The sequence below is a fragment of the Balaenoptera physalus genome (genome assembly GCF_965194825.1).
Source record: "Balaenoptera physalus genome assembly, chromosome: 13".
Classification (NCBI taxonomy): Eukaryota; Metazoa; Chordata; class Mammalia; order Artiodactyla; family Balaenopteridae; genus Balaenoptera; species Balaenoptera physalus.
Genome location: NC_138892.1, coordinates 90,870,205 through 90,888,276, shown reverse-complemented (window position 1 = coordinate 90,888,276; position 18,072 = coordinate 90,870,205). Strand labels below are relative to the sequence as shown.

The 18,072-nt window shown below is 37.1% G+C and overlaps 1 protein-coding gene across 2 annotated transcripts in view; it reads right to left on the bottom strand.

Moving 5' to 3' along the window:
• Nucleotides 1-18,072, bottom strand: part of GYS2 (glycogen synthase 2) — a 56,265-nt gene that overhangs the window by 26,172 nt on the left and 12,021 nt on the right. Inside the window, exons 3-5 of one of the 2 annotated variants that reach the window (XM_082419749.1) lie at nt 17,227-17,418; nt 14,244-14,426; nt 9,152-9,296 (exon numbers count right to left, since the gene is read on the bottom strand). In XM_082419749.1, the coding sequence (XP_082275875.1) occupies nt 9,152-9,296; nt 14,244-14,426; nt 17,227-17,418 (520 nt within the window). The remainder of the gene's footprint in view (nt 1-9,151; nt 9,297-14,243; nt 14,427-17,226; nt 17,419-18,072) is intronic. The other variant, XM_082419750.1, reaches the window with a different exon arrangement.

Below are 18,072 nucleotides of genomic sequence, written 5' to 3'. Positions count from 1 at the left end.
ATAAGTATGCTATCATTTTGAAGGATATTTTACAGTTAACAGGCTATTCCCTTGAAATGCTTCCACAAAATCAACCCAGGCTTCTTGGTCATTTGTTGTGAAAAAAAATTTTAAAAAGAACTGCTGTTCTTATGATTTTTTACTAAGTAATTGGGCATTTGCTACTGATCAGGATAGCGGACAGACCCCTCTTACCATGTATCTCTTTCTATAACATTTCTCTCAGGCTTACTTTGAGCCAGACTTTATTGTAGACTCTATTAATTTAATTTTCATTAAACCATATGAAGTAAGTTCTTTTCACTGTCCCCATTTTGCAGATGAAGAAACTGGCCTGCGGAGAGGTTATCTGCTAAGGTCAGATAACCATAATTGTGGTTGCCAAGGGAGTGAAGGGTGGGGGAAGGATGGATTGGGAGTTTAAAGCCAAGGCGGCCTAGCTCTGGAGTCTACATCCTTATCCTCTATGTCAGGCAGCTGTACTGTCCACAAAGAGGGAGAAGGCAAGACTGTTTATGAATACCACATTATTATGACTTTAATTCCTCTGGAATTTTCTCACTGCTTCACAAACAATTAAAAATAAAAGATGTGTCTTGACAAATATTGTGTGATATCACTTATATGTGGAATGTAAAATATGACATAAATGAACTCATCCACGAAACAGAAACAGACTCACAGGCATAGAGAACAGAATTGGACTGGGAGTTTGGGATTAGCAGACGCAAACTATTATATGTAGAATGGATAAACAACAAGGTCCTACTGTACAGCACAGGGAACTATATTCAATATCCTATAATACACCACAATGGAAAAGACTGAAAAAGAAGATATATATATATATATATACATATCTGAATAACTTTGCCATACAGCAGAAATTAACAACTATACTTCAAGAAAATAAGTTTAAAAAAAAAGATGTGTCTTGAAATTAATTGTCTCAGTTTATTAGCCTAAAGAATTAGGTCAATGAGGTCTTTTAACATCTTTATTTCTAGTGCAGAATAACCTCCCACGTAGAGGCCTACAAGCAGTGGTATCCAGCACTGCAGGAAAAAGAGAGAGAGAGAGAGAAAGATGTTTTATTAGAAGTATTTGCCCATCTCCATGGCGTAAATACTCCCACCATGACTGATTTCAAGCTACTAATGTGAATTGGAAAGAGATACAAAGTAACACCGTTACATACTATTTCCACCGTACAAATGCAATAGACATAAACGAGAGTATTGATCACGGTAAAATGTAGTAAAATAATTAGGAATTGATGTCTTTTGAGTATTAATTTAGTTTTTAGTATAATATTTAATTGTAAGTTTACATAATTTAATTTTTTTCTTTTATTTATTTTTTTATACAGCAGGTTCTTGTTAGTCATCCATTTTATCCACATCAGCCGATACATGTCAATCCCAATCTCCCAATTCATCCCAACACCACCACCACCCCCTGCCACTTTCCCCCCTAGGTGTCCATACGTTTGTTCTCTACATCTGTCCCTATATTTCTGCCCTGCAAACCGGTTCATCTGTACCATTTTTCTAGGTTCCACATATATGTGTTAATATATGATACTTGTTTTTCTCTCTCTGACTTACTTCACTCTGCATGACACTCTCTAGATCCACCCACGTATATACAAATGACCCAATTTCGTTCCTTTTTATGGCTGAGTAATATTCCATTGTATATATGTACCACATCTTCTTTATCCATTCGTCTGTCGATGGGCATTTAGGTTGCTTCTATGACCTGGCTATTGTAAATAGTGCTGCAATGAACATTGGGGTGCATGTGTCTTTTTGAATTATGGTTTTCTCTGGGTATATGCCCAGTAGTGGGATTGCTGGGTCATATGGTAATTCTATTTTTCGTTTTCTTAAGGAACCTCCATACTGTTCTCCATAGTGGCTGTATCAATTTACATTCCCACCAACAGTACAAGAAAGTTCCCTTTTCTCCACACCCTCTCCAGCATTTGTTGTTTGTAGATTTTCTGATGATGCCCATTCGGACTGGTGTGCGGTGATACCTCATTGTAGTTTTGATTTGTATTTCTCTAATAATTAGTGATGTTGAGCAGCTTTTCATGTGCTTCTTGGCCATCTGTATGTCTTCTTTGGAGAAAAGTCTATTTACGTCTTCTGCCCATTTTTGGATTAGGTTGTTTATTTTTTTAATATTGAGCTGCATGGACTGTTTATATATTTTGGAGATTAATCTTTTGTCCATTGATTTGTTTGCAAATATTTTCTCCCATTCTGAGGATTGTCTTTTCATCTTGTTTGTAGTTTCCTTTGCTTTGCAAAAGCTTTTAAGTTTCATTAGGTCCCATTTGTTTATTTTTGTTTTTATTTCCATTACTCTAGGAGTTGGATCAAAAAAGATCTTGCTGTGATTTATGTCAAAGAGTGTTCTTCCTATGTTTTCCTCTAAGAGTTTTATAGTGTCCAGTCTTACGTTTAGGTCTCTAATCCATTTTGAGTTTATTTTTGTGTATGGTGTTAGGGAGTGTTCTAATTTCATTCTTTTACATGTAGCTGTCCAGTTTTCCCAGCACCACTTATTGAAGAGACTGTCTTTTCTCCATTGTATATCTTTGCCTCCTTTGTCATAGATTAGTTGACCAAAGGTGCGTGGGTTATCTCTGGGCTTTCTATCTTGTTCCACTGATCTATATTTCTGTTTTTGTGCCAGTGCCATATTGTCTTGATTACTGTAGTATAGTCAGGGAGTCAGGGAGTCTGATTCCTCCAGCTCCGTTTTTTTCCCTCAAGACTGCTTTGGCTATTTGGGGTCTTTTGTGTCTCCATACAGATTTTAAGATTTTTTGTTCTAGTTCTGTAAAAAATGCCTTTGGTAATTTGATAGGATTGCATTGAATATGTAGATTGCTTTGGGTAGTATAGTCATTTTCACAATACTGATTATTCCAATCCAAGATGATAGTATATCTCTCCATCTGTTGGTATCATCTTTAATTTCTTTCATCAGTGTCTTACAGTTTTCTGCATACAGGTCTTTTGTCTCCCTAGGTAGGTTTATTCCTAGGTATTATATTCATTTTGTTGCAATGGTAAATGGGAGTGTTTCCTTAATTTCTCTTTCAGATTTTTCATCATTAGTGTATAGGAATGCAAGAGATTTCTGTGCATTAATTTTGTATCCTGATACTTTACCAAATTCACTGATTAGCTCTAGTAGTTTTCTGGTAGCATCTTTAGGATTCTCTATGTATAGTATCATGTCATCTGCAAAGAGCAACACTTTTACTTCTTCTTTTCCAATTTGTATTCCTTTTATTTCTTTTTCTTCTCTGATTGCCGTGGCTAGGACTTCCAAAACTATGTTGAATAGGAGTGGTGAGAGTGGACATCCTTGTCTTGTTCCTGATCTTAGAAGAAATGCTTTCAGTTTTTCACCATTGAGAATGACGTTTGCTGTGGGTTTGTCGTATATGGCCTTTATTATGTTGAGGTAGGTTCCCTCTATGCCAACTTTCTAGAGAGTTTTTATCATAAATGAGTGTTGAATTTTGTCAAAAGTTTTTTCTGCATCTATTGAGATGAACATATGGTTTTTATTCTTCAATTTGTTAATATGGGGTATCACATTGATTGATTTCTGTATAGTGAAGAATCCTTGCATCCCTGGGATATGACCAGGGTCATATGACCCTGGTGTATGACCCTTTAAAGGTGTTGTTGGATTCTGTTTGCTAGTATTTTGTTGAGGATTTTTGCATCATATTCATCAGTGATATTGGTCTGTAATTTTCTTTTTTTTTAGTATCGTTGTCTGGTTTTGGTATCAGGGTGATGTGGCCTCATAGAATGAGATTGGGAGTGTTCCTTCCTCTGTAATTTTCTGGAAGAGTTTGAGAAGGATGAGTGTTAGCTCTTCTCTAAATGTTTGATAGAATTCACCTGTGAAGCCATCTGGTCCTGGACTTTTGTTTGTTGGAAGATTTTAAATCACAGTTTCAATTTCATTACTTGTGATTGGTCTGTTCATATTTTCTATTTCTTCCTGGTTCAGTCTTGGAAGGTTATACCTTTCTAAGAATTTGTCCATTTCTTTCAGGTTGTCCAATTTATTGGCATAGTGTTCCTTGTAGTAGTCTCTTAGGATGCTGTGTATCTCTGCGGTGTCTGTTGTAACTTCTCCTTTTTCATTTCTAATTTTATTGATTTGAGTCCTCTCCCTCTTTTTCTTGATGAGTCTGGCTAATGGTTTATCAATTTTGTTTATCTTCTCAAAGAACCAGCTTTTTGTTTTATTGATCTTTGCTCTTGTTTTCTTTGTTTCTGTTTCATTTATTTCTGCTCTGATCTTTATGATTTCTTTCCTTTTGCTAACTTTGGGTTTTGTTTTTTCTTCTTTTTCTAGTTCCTTGAGGTGTAAGGTTAGATTGTTTATTTGAGATTTTTCTTGTTTCTTGAGGTAGGCTTGTATAGTTACAAACTTCCCTCTTAGAACGGCTTTGGCTACATCCCGTAGGTTTTGGATGGTTATGTTTTCATTGTCATTTGTCTCTAGGTATTTTTTAATTTCCGGTTTGATTTCTTCAGTAATCTCTTGGTTATTTAATAATGTATTGTTTAGCCTCCATACATTTCTGTTTTTTATGGTTTTTTCCCTGTAATTGATTTCTAATCTCATAGCATTTTGGTCAGAAAAGATGCTTGATATGATTTCCATTTTCTTAAATTTACTGAGGCTTGATTTGTGACCCAAGATGTGATCTATCCTGGAGAATGTTCCGTGCGCACTTGAGAAGAAAGTGTAATCTGCTGTTTTTGGATGGAATGTCCTATAAATATCAATTAAATCTATCTGGTCTATTGTTTCATTTAAAGCTTGTGTTTCCTTATTAATTTTCTGTTTGGATGATCCGTCCATTGGTGAAAGTGAGGTGTTAAAGTCCCCCACTATTATTGTGTTACTGTTGATTTCCTCTTTTATAGCTGTTAGCAGCTGCCTTATGTATTGTGGTGCTCCTCTGTTGGGTGCATATATATTTATAATTGTTATATCTTCTTCTTGGATTGATCCCTTGATCATTACGTAGTGTCCTTCCTTGTCTCTTGTAACATTCTTTATTTTAAAGTCTATTTTATCTGATATGAGTATTGTTACTCTAGCTTTCTTTTGATTTCCATTTGTATGGAATATCTTTTTCCATCCCCTCACTTTCAGTCTGTATGTGTCCCTAGGTCTGAAGTGGTCTCTTGTAGACAGCATCTATATGGGTCTTGATTTTGTATCCATTCAGCAAGCCTGTGTCTTTTGGTTGGAGCATTTAATCCATTCACGTTTAAGGTATTTATCGATATATATTGTTCCTCTTACCATTTTCTTAATTGTTTTGGGTTTGTTTTTGTAGGTCCTTTTCTTCTCTTGTGTTTCCCACTTAGAGAAGTTCCTTTAGCATTTGTTGTAAAACTGGTTTGGTGGTGCTGAATTCTCTTAGCTTTTGCTTGTCTGTAAAGCTTTTGATTTCTCTGTCGAATCTGAATGAGATCCTTGCCAGGTAGAGTAATCTTGGTTGTAGGTTCTTCCCTTTCAACACTTTAAGTATAGCATGCCACTCCCTTCTGGCTTGTAGAGTTTCTGCTGAGAAATCAGCTGTTAACCTTATGGGAGTTCCCTTGTATGTTATTTGTCATTTTTCCCTTGTTGCTTTCAATAATTTTTCTTTGTCTTGAATTTTTGCCAATTTGATTACTATGTGTCTCGGCATGTTTCTCCTTTGGTTTATCCTGTATGGGACTCTCTTTGCTTCCTGGACTTGGGTGGCTATTTCCTTTCTCATGTTAGAGAGTTTTTCGACTATAATCTCTTCAAATATTTTCTCGGGTCCTTTCTCTCTCTCTTCTCCTTCTGGGACTCCTATAATACGAATGTTGTTGTGTTTAATGTTGTCCCAGAGGTCTCTTAGGCTGTCTTCATTTCTTTTCATTCTTTTTTCTTTAGTCTGTTCCGCAGCAGTGAATTCCACCATTCTGTCTTCCAGGTCACTTATCCGTTCCTCTGCCTCAGTTATTCTGCTATTGATTCCTTCTAGTGTAGTTTTCCTTTCAGTTATTGTATTGTTCATCTCTGTTTGTTTGTTCTTTAATTCTACTAGATCTTTGTTAAACATTTCTTGCATCTTCTCAGTCTTTACTTCTATTCTTTTTCCAAGGTCCTGGATCATCTTCACTATTATTATTCTGAATTTTTTTTCTGGAAGGTTGCCTATCTCCACATCATTTAGTTATTTTTCTGGGGTTTTATCTTGTTCCTTCATCTGGTACATAGCCCTCTGCCTTTTCATCTTGTCTATCTTTTTGTGAATGTGGTTTTTGTTCCACAGGCTGCAAGATTGTAGTTTTTCTTGCTTCTGCTGTCTGCCCTCTGGTGGATGAGGCTATCTAAGAGGCTTTCGTAAGTTTCCTGATGGGAGGGACTGGTGGTGGGTAGAGCTGGCTGTTGCTCTGGTCTACATAATTTAATTTTTAATCATGTCTGTGTTTAGCAACCAGCTCACAAATTTCCTGAAATTTAATAATTGGCTCTTGTGAGCCAAGATGAGCTGGTTCCAGCACCCCACTGCCTACGTGGCTTAAGACATAAGTTTCAAAAAATGTTTTTATGTTTCATTGATAGATATGGAATCATATGGACACACGTAATGACATAATTAAAATTGTAGCTTTGTCTCTAGAGTAAAAATATTTATCTGGAATCTAATTATTACAAATAATGTTTAAAATGATCCTTTCAATGTTTACTATATTAGTAAGGCTCTCTTCAGTTTGTGAGCAGTTCCACTCTAGAGTTGGTATTGCTCTGAATTCAGTGTTTTCATTAATTAAATTAGTTATAAAAATATGATTAATTTGTTTATATAAGCAATAAACTCACATCATTCAAGTTTCAAAAATTCAAAATACATACTTTGAAAAATCTAAAAAATACAAAGTCATGATGTGCTATATGATGCTTTTTCTCAGAATGCTCTTAGGAAAAATTTTGTGTTTAATAATCTATTTAAAGTCTGTGGACCTTCTTGAACCACAAAGCATCAGGGATCTCACAATTTCAATCAGAGCCACCGCGTGATTCTTTTACTAGTCAGAAATGGAGTAGCTTATGGGGTTTATAGTTCTAGTAGAACCTCCAAGTGAAGTTAGCAGAAACAGAAATGAGAGCCTGGGAAAAGTCTGATCCATAGAAAATAATAATCGTTGTCATTTTCTGAACCTTTACAGTGAACCAGGCACTGATCTGAGTTCTTCCTGTGTAGTAACTTATTTAATCATTGCAACAATTCTGGATAAGAGATAGTATTATCAGCTCCATTATGCAATTAGGGCAAAGAGAGTTTAAGCAACTTTCACAGTGTCATACAGCTAGTGACATATATTCAACACAAAGTCATTTTGATACTGAATTCAGGCAGTTTGGCAACAAGTCCACAGTTTTCACCCCTATCCTACAGCAATCCCCTTAAGAAAACAGGAAGTTAAGGAAATAGTATATAGAGAAAGCAGGATCCAGAATCTGATCATGGAGAATGTCTGCTTTTAAAAGATGGAAGATAGTAGAGAAACTATTAGAGACACTAGAAAAGAATCATATTTGAGAAAACTTAGAATATGTAATGTCATGAAAAGTAAGGAATGACAGAGGTATCTGCCACCTTTAACTGCTAAAGAATGTCAAGGAACATAAAGAAAATTACAGAATTCTGAACTTGGTGACTTTTGAAAAAGCAATTTTAGACCAAGAGTTGGAGGTTGGAAATTAGAGTTGAAGGGGCTGTGAGTAAGTGGAAGAACTATGGATTATTTTTCTAAAATATTTAACAAAAGGAGGGAGGATGAGATTGTGTAGACATCTGACAGAGTAGTGGCTTCAAGAGAATTTTTTATTTTAGAATAGAAAAAAACAAAGCATTTTTGTAAGCACAGAAAATGAAGATAGGGGAAAAAAGGAAGATCCAAGAAACAAGTGAGCATATTGATGTAGCAAACTCTTGTAAGAGACATGAGAGTGAGAACAAAAGTGAATCCAAGAGAACCCTTGGAAAGAAAAAAGAATAGCATAGGATCTTGAGGCTGCCACTATTCAAATTACTTGAATTCTTCTTTTTTAATTATCTAGAACTTTGATCTGCTTTCTCTGATATTCAACTGGTATCTGAAAGAAAGACAGCTAGAGACAAGACCACAGCAATCAAGCAAGGAGGATGTATTAATTAGGACTGTTTGGTTGCAAGTAACAGAAACCTACTAACACTAAGTATAATAAGGAGGGATTTATTAATAAGATGCTGGAGTGTCTCATAGCAAAGACTTAGCTGGGCCTCAGGAATTAGTTTAAACCATGATCTAAATCACTGTGGAAAGTATAGAGTTCTCTCTCTCTCTCAAACTGTTTCTGCTTCTTATTGTACTTCACTGTAGTTTAACTTTCTTTGCATCTCATGCAACATAATGGGAAAATGGACACTGCTAACAGCTTCCAAGGTGACATTTCTGTTATACAAGACTGCATTCAAACAGACTCATCTGTTTAGACTCCTTCTTATGAGAGCATTCTGATTGGTCCAGCTTATGTCAGATGTCTACCTCTGGACCAATCAGCTGTGGTCAGGTGACAGTGTCATGTTTTATGAACATGCCTCTTGGCATTGCAACCTCTGGATGGGTCTGGGGATAGTTCCCAGAAAAACTTACAAGAAAATCTTGGGAGAAGTAAAACAACAGATTTCTACTAAACAGGACCAATGAGGCGATGTTCTAAGATGTAGGACTAGGGTAGTATCACTCACATTTCTGATATTTTCTGGACTTTCATTTTCTTAAAATAGAAAAATCAACTCAGCTTGCTTACACACAGGAAGTCATTATGACAACCCAGTTGAGAACTAGGGCATTTTAAGCATAGACTATTCGACAAGCACAGATTGTACGCTAGTATGTTCCAGATATAGCTTAGTGTTCAACAAAGCTACTGAAAATGAGAATTAAAATATGTGTAAAGATTTGAGTGGTAATAGTGAATGCAATTTTTCCTCTTATTATTATTTTACGCATTTTTGTTTCAAACAAAATTCTCATAGATCAGTGACAAACTCAGGGATAATAATTACCAGGCTTTCTCTTCAGCATGTGTTCTGCCTCTATTGCTGTTATTTCAGAAACAGTGGTGAATACATGAGCACAATGGACTGAGGCACGCTCCATGCAATACCGGTGATAAATCTGCCTTTCCCCAGCCTCTTTGTCTATGTTAAACTGTGAACACAAAACAAAACACACGCACATACACATTTGCTTACACCGATCCTTCTACAGGAGCAAAACAAAATCACATATTTCTCATATTGTTTTTCCTCAAGGCTGTGTGAAATTTTATGACCACAAAAGAAATAATGATAAATTTCTATTAAACCCATTACTAAAGCACATAGCTACTTATGCTTACAAAAAGTGCTGTTTACTTCATCTGTGCTTCTAAACTGCCATTTAAACCCCTATGTAAATGATATTTCCCCTTTGCTATAATCATAGAGAACTCTTGATGTTTTTGGCATTTTAATTATCCTTTTGCTTATTTTATAAATGTTGAGCTAATTCCTTTCCCCAAGGTCTTTATCATATATTTTCCATAAGCAATGAAACAAAGCTGACATTAAACTTGATACTGAAAGTAAGGATAAATATTATCCTTCCTATTCACTAAAGGAAACCTGACAAAGAGAAAAGACAAATGCTTTTCCATGTTATATAACTCCCAACACCGTGAAACTTCAAGTAGTGTACAGTTACTTTAATTAGATGGTGTGTTAGATTGTGTAATCATCCATTATTCTGGGTATCTTAACTTTAAAAAAAAAAGCCAAACCCCCAACAGTTACTTAACACAGTTAGCAAACGTTGTGGGCTTTTGCCATTTTGCTTAGTTACTGAATGTTATGTCTCTATAGCTGCATAGGAAACTAGCAGTGTCTAAGACAAAAAAGTATATAAAGTTTCTGGCATTGTATTAGTGGGGTGCTTTTTGTAATAAAGATTATTAGAAGCTCAAGTCTATGTATCAGACACTTCTGATATCATATTTAATCCTCATAAACCAGAGACACATTTTTTGTCTTCATCTTACGGAGGGGGAAATTGAAACTTTTAGGGGTTAAGAAACTGGCCCAAGGTCACATTCCTATTAAGTATCTTAGCAGAGCCCTAAATTGATCCCAAATCATTTTGACTCCACACCTGAGCTCCTGCCTGCTTTTATATCAAGTAGATTCCAGCTCAATCAACATGGCAATCCCAATAACGACTGCACCATATAGAGGAATGTACTAAAAGAGACTCATTAGATGATTCTAGAGATTACAACAGGGACATTCCTAGAGCATTCTTTCTTGACTGTAATATTTGCAACCATCTCTCTGAAAATGTCTGAATCAAGGCTCTATATGGCATGCTTAGATCAGCTCTATATGGCTGGTCTCATTCATTCAACCAAATCTCTCATTCAGCCTACATTTGTTTAGTAATTTACATACTTCTGTTGCTTTCAAAGAGCTTATGAATGAGAAAGCAGGTGAAAATTGGGCAGAAATGAGTAAGTGTCTGAGTAAGGTACAGGATCAGAGAGGGTCTGATTCATCCTGGCTAAGGAGAGAGAACAGTATCTCATATTTATGCAAGTGTTCATATTGTCATTATCACCTCTAGAATGTACGATTTTCAAGGGCAAGGAACATGACTTATTAATCTTTGTATTTCTAAGTTGATTAGATAAATAAAATGACATTTGGACTGAGGCATGAAAGTTTAATTTGGGGAAAGGTTATTTTGGACTGAAAAATTTAGTTGTCCCAAAGAACAAATACATAAAGTCAAACTGTATGTGCATAAAATAGCAGGACATCTGATGTGACTATAGCATTGGGTGTAGAATGTAGGTCACGTAATACAGAGACATCCTGGTAATAGGACCAGATCTCAGAAGTCCCTGAAGACAGGGCTAGAAATTCAGCCTTTGTCCTGAATACAATGGCAAGCACTGAAAGGGCTCAGTTAGAGGTATGGTAAAGACATAGTCTATGTTCGAGAAAAATAACTCTGGAATGAAATGTTTCCTATCTCATTAAGTTTTGGGAAAATTAATGAGCTAACACACATCAAATGTTTAGAAAAGTGCCTGGCATATGGAAAGGGCTCAATAATTTCAGCTATTGTTATTATTTAGTAGTAGTGTTGTTGTTATTGTAGAGAATAGTAAGATTTCACATAGGGATAGCACTTAACATTTGAATACTATTTAGAGGTGAGAAGATAGGATTCCTAAATGAGGAAACCAAGTATGCAAAACTACAGGGAGAGGATAGCAGAGGCCTTGCGATCCCCTATAATTGAAGTTGACCAGCTCAAAACTTGATCAGAGGAAAGAGTTAAAATCCACCAAACAATTGTCTGTGGCTTTCTTCACCATTTTCTAATCCCAAACAGCCCTGTCCTTACATTCCCATCTAGGAAATCCCATTGCTATCAAGAAAAGAGAGGCCTAAACATAAGAAAACTAATGCCCATCCCCCTTTTATTTAAAGCATTAGGTATCTAGTCATTATCATTGAGGAGACGGTTGACCAATGGCAGGACCGATAAGAATGAATTTTGAAACATCTTCATGGAGAGTCTCAGAAAATTCATATGCTGGCTGAAAATAGTTGCAATGCTATTTTAACTAATACATTTAAGTCAAAACATAAACAAACATCAAGGTCCCTATGAATCGGCTATTAACCAAAAACATTTTCAGTTCATGTCTTTGAGTAAAATAGTTCTAATCTTTCTGCTTTTATAAAAGTTAAATGCTTTTATCCTTGTTCTCATTTTCAGTCTACTTGCCTGAGTCAGAGCTCACTGACACTGACTGTGGATCCTGTACCAAAGACTAATTTATGACTCATTTCTTATGTGGAACTTTTAAAAACTTTTCATATATATAATTTGGTGTTTTGCTGTTTCACTGAATTTCTAAACCTACTGTGAGCGTTGGAAGGTCTGCTGTAGAAATTGATATGGGGGCCTTTCCTGTGAATAATGATTATGAGTTTTTAACTTAAAACCTAGTTCTTAATTACTTGTTATTTATTTACTAGTTACTCTGCTGAGCAGGACTTTTTACTAGAGAGATGGGCTGGGGTCTGACTAAGCTTCCATATTTCAACAACTGAGGGGTTTAAGCTAGGGAGATATATAATCATATTTGAAGATAGTGTGATATAAACACTGACCTTTTATTGAGCAAATAAAGTTATAATATATAACTATATATTATAATGGTTTTGTTCCTTAAAAACGATGAATAAAATCTGATGAATATTCTTAATTGTTTTTATTAATTGTTTCATACATTGCTCCTAAGTATTCTGCTGTGAAATATTTGATATGCCTGAAATATTTGATACACCTCTGTAATATTTTCTCTTTCACAAAAATCAAAGTCTGCTCTTCTCCAGGAAACACAGTGGTTGAGTTTATCACAGATCACTGGTTTGCCTTTATTAGTCTACCATTAGGAAATCTCCCTGATCTCCTGACTTTTTGAATTCCTTGGTGACTTTATTTTAAATATACATCTAATGTTTACAATTTGACCTTCAGGTTCAGCTGATCTTTTTATAGGCAAGCTCTCCTTAGGACCATTCATTGCTTTGCAAATGTTAAAGTTTGTCTGAAAGAACTTTCCTGTGCTCAAAATGTCTCCGAGATGGTAGTATAATTTTCTGCTCTCGTTATCTGAGTAGTATTATTCATATGTTACAAACACACACAAACATACACACACTCACACAAGCATGCATTCTGTTTCATAGAATTCTAGAACTTTTTTAAACTGGGGGAGTCTTTAGAAATCAACTTTCCAACTTCCTAATGTTCCTGAGAGTGAAACAGAACCCTGAAATGCTAAATTGATTTAATTGGCAGCATAGATACCAAATCTGCAAAACTCCTGACTTTATGGTACTGAAATGCTTGATCACTATTACTGACAGGATGATATGAGAAACATACTTTTATTAATCTGATTGAGCGGATGGAAAATAGAAGAAAGAAGTCAAAACTGAATGACTCTGGGTCATAGAATAAGGCAGTCTTCTAAGATAAGCAAAACCAACTGTTTAGTCACCAAAGATCCATATCCCTGTTTTTTCTTTTTTTCAGAGATATATTTCTTACTCGTACATCCTTTCATTCATCTTTTTTTCATTATCTTGTACTAATTTCATCTTAATACTCTCCGAATTCATTTTGTTTCATTTTATTCTTTTATTTTCTTTTTTTTAATTTTTTAAAAATTAATTTGTTTATTTATTTTTGGCTGTGTTGGGTCTTAGTTGCCGCGCACAGGCTTTCTCTAGTTGCGGCAAGCGGGGGCTACTCTTCGTTGCGGTGTGCGGGCTTCTCATTGAGGTGGCTTCTCTTGTTGCGGAGCACGGGCTCTAGGCCAGCGGGCTTCAGAAGTTGTAGCACGCAGGCTCAGTAGTTGTGGCTCACGGGCTCTAGAGCGCAGGTTCAGTTGTTGTGGCGCACGGGCTTAGCTGCTCCGCGGCATGTGGAATCTTCCTGGACCAGGGCTCAAACCCGTGTCCCCTGCATTGGCAGGCGGATTCTTAACCACAACGCCACCAAGGAAGCCCCACATCCCTGTCTTTGATAACTCTGTTTTACTAGATCCCCATAAAGCTCCACCTATAACTCATTGCAGAGTCACAGCAGAAATCTGACCTTTGCTCACTTGAAGGGTGGAGGAGGTAAGGCTCATAGTACAAGTTGATGGCTAGATTCCCTGCCATGCACCTGCCACTCAGATCTGCATGCAGATTCAGGGTCCTCACAGCATTTCCCAAGCTTCAGAGTAGACAGCAGGCCGACCTCACATCCGCAGTGTCTGACTCCCACCAGATCCCTTTGGATCTTGGGTCTATTGCTCCAAAGTGGACAGCCATCTGGCCTCTCCCTGCTACACTCTACTGCACTCTGAACAAAGTTAAACTATATGAGCTCTCAGTCACCTCAGGGGAGGCTTTGTCATGAATATTGATTGGTTAAAAGGGCATTTCTGCCATCTGGATGACAGATGAAAGACGAAGGTCAGTACTTCCCATCCTTCAGCTTCAAGGACCGGAAAGAAAGGTGGTGAGGGGGGAAGGTGGAAGGACTAATTACCTTATCAAGATGGTTGTAGAAATCGATGTTTGCTGCACAGAGATACCTCCCAAGCAGTGTGGCGTGAGTGGTAAAGACTGTAGCGATCGGAAGTTTCCGAGCTCGAGAAAGAATCAGTCCCGTCCCAGCCTGCCATTCATGGAACTGGACAATGACGTGTTTCCCATCGGCATGATCTGTCACCTACACCAGAAAAGAAGCTTTTAGAAAAGTTGGTGGTGTAGTTTGATCTTGCTCATGGCCCACAGCATAAGGAAAGTTATCATGCCTGTAAATTTTGGCACAATTTAAAGGGATCTAAAGATAAAGCAGGCAGATTTAGCAAATATAATGGTTTTATAGAATTTAGTTGCATGTTCATAAAGCCCCTATATGTTTATGGAATAATCCTCTCTTTCAATATGGATCAAATTTATTTTTGTATCCACAGAGGGGACTCCTGAATAAATGCACAGTAGGCACTCAATAAATATTCATTAAATGGATGAATGAATAATAGCAATATTATCCTTGAAGATTCACTGAGCTGCTGAATCAGGTGGGGCCACCCACTTACAAGCTTCTTTTTAATAAACAATAAATGACTTCATGTTTTAAGTCAGTCTCATTTGGACTTTCTGTTCCTTGAAGCCAAAAACATTTTAAATGATATATTATTATTTTAAGAATTTGGAATTAGGGAAAGAGATTAATAACTTGCTTAGAATCAAATAGAAACTTAATAACACACTGAAGACCCAGGTCTAATTCCAGGTCTAATTCTAACACTAGGCAGGGCACCAGTTTCTTAACCTTAAAGTTACTTTGTTTCACTAAAAATATAGCTACCATATGATCCAGCAATCCCACTCCTGGGCATATATCCAGAGAAAACCATAATTCAAAAAGATACACGCACCCCAATGTTCACTGCAGCACTATGTACAGTAGCCAAGACATGGAAGCAACCTAAACGTCCATCAGCAGAGGAATGGATAAAGAAGATGTGGTATACGTATACAATGGAATGTTACTCAGCTATAAAAAAGAATGAAATATTTCCATTTGCAGCAACATGGATGGACCTAGAGAATATCATACTAAGTAAGTAAGTCAAAGAGAGAAAGACAAATATTATATGATATCACTTATATGTGGAATCTGAAAAATAATACAAGTAAATTTATTTACAAAGCAGAAACAGACTCACAGACATAGAAAACAAACTTATGGTTACCAAAGGGTTGGAAGGAGGGATAAATTAGGAATATGGAATTAACAGATACACACTACCATATATAAAATAGACAAACAACAAGGATTTAGTGTATAGAACAGGGAACTATATTAGTATCTTATAATAACTTATAATGGAAATATATATATATATATATATATATATATATATATATAGCTGAATCACTTTGCTGTACACCTGAAACTAACACAATATTTAAATCAACTGCATTTCAATAAAAAAAGTTACTTTGTTTCACCCTTACAAAAAATTAATATTTACATTCCACTCCCCTTAATGACTGTTTCCCTAGTGGCAGAGTAGCATTGATAATGAAAAACACCTGTGTTCAAGAAGCCTGCCCAGAGAATTGGGAAGTCTGGAGAGTTAACCTAAGACAGCGGTTCTCATACCTAGGGTACATCAGAATCACCTGGAAGGCTTGACATGCACGCATGTGTGGGTGATCGTGGAGGCTGGCCTCAGCCCTGGGGCAGTTTGCAGAGGAAGAGTTGGTTTCAGCAACTGATGCTAAACAAGCCTGCATCTATCTGTCATTAGGTCAGATCCTGTCAGCTCCCTCGCTCTTCTTCTCCTATGGTGTCACCAAGACAAAGCAATAGGACCACCCCTTCACTTCCCTTTCACCTCAAAGCAGCCCTTTATGGCTGTTGGACTGACTTCATCAGAAAGAAGTTATACTGGTCAAGGGGTCACACTCCCAACATACAGTTCTGTGATTTGTCCTTAGACCACAGTCCCACTTTGCTAGGGATGCTCTTCATTCTCCAATTTTTAAGTGAGGCATAATCATCTTGAGGTAATGAAAGGAATATGAAGAAATCCTACTGCCATGCTTTCAGGAATTGAGTACAGTCTTGGCTCATTTAACAAGGACTGCTTTCCAATGCTCTTGGTTTATTTTTACATCTGTGGACTATTTCACTGCTGTGGACTCCTTAGCAACTGCTGAGATCACTTCAGCCTTTAGCAAATGATTAAAAGATCTGAGAGCCACTGAAGTCACACAAGCACTCACACATAAACAAAATCAAATATTTCAGGCCATTTTCTGCTCCCATGATGCTAGAACTCAAGTACATAGTGCATGATGTATACTGTTTTTTCTTGCATATATGTTGAATATTATCTATGTAACAGTGAATATAATTGGGTGTTTTATCCACATCATTCTAGTTGAACCTGACATGACGTAAATATTAATAAGCATTATTGGGACTTCCCTGGTGGCACAGTGGTTGGGAGTCCGCCTACCAATGCAGGGGGCACTGGTTCAAGCCCTGGTCTGGGAGGGTCCCACATGCCGTGGAGCAACTAAGCCTGTGCCCCACAACTACTTGAGCCTGCACTCTGGAGCCCGTGAGCCACAACTGCTGAGCCTGCACGCCACACCTATTGAGGCCTGCGCACCTGGAGCCCGTGCGCTGCATTAAGAGAAGCCACCGCAATGAGAGGCCTGCGCACTGCAGCGAAGAGTGGCCTCCACTCGCCGCAACTAGAGAAAGCCCGCACGCAGCAATGAAGACCCAATACAGCCAAAAAACAAAAAGCATTATTATCACCCTGTTCCAAAAGCTGGTATTTAGTTACGGGAAGGTTGAATGTTTTCTCAGATTCCTTTGAAATGTTCTAGGACAATTAATAATGGCATCATCTCAAAATTGGCTTAAAGTTTAGAGGATCGTTGCTGGGCACAGAGAGCAACTGTGCTTCTCCTCTGTTGTACGACTCTACAGTAAACAGTACCTCTTTCAAGAACCAGGCAGTTAACGATCCAAATATCAGCATTTCATTGGCTTCCTGGTCGTGATAAGGGATACCAACATTGCATGCTTCCCAGAGGTCACCTTTCCATGTGTCCAGGTTCCAAGCCGAATAGCCTATGTCAAAGAGCACCACGTAAGGACTCCCTTCTATCAGCCATCTTCCAAAGTACACCTGCCATATAAAGAACACACAGCCATGGCGTAATACTAGGCAACGCAAGGGGGAACAATGTATTTGGGTTTAGAAGCTATAAACTGTATTTAGAACTCAAAAGCAGATTACACAAGCCATATAGGGAACCATAGTGATAACACAGAGCATCTGATGTGTGCGCCCGAAGAGGGAATGGATTGGCACCCATTCATCTAGAATCTCCAAGTTCCTGCTCTTCATTAAATTTGCTTATTTTAAAATGAAGTATTTAGATCATGTAATCTCTGTTCTTCTGTCCCTCATTATCCTCCTGTGACCTTAAGCCCATGGTTTTAGGATTTAATATTATGGTCTATGTATTTATGATAGAGTCATAAGGTGAAGTGATCTGTATCTTTAACAGCCTGGAGTTGGATATGTCTACCATGTCACTTATTTTCCTTTATGCAACAGGACTTACAATATTTCCTGCCAGAAAAAAAGTTTCTCTAGACAAATGTGTATAATTTCCCTTATTCCTTCTATCAAAGAAAATGTGACACCAAGTGTTTCCCAATATGGTTGCTGCCAGAGGTTGTAACTAAATGTATTGCCCAAGATGCATTTTCTCTTTAATCTAGCAGCTCACGGTCTAATTCTATTACATTCATCAAACTGATTCTTTTATTCCTG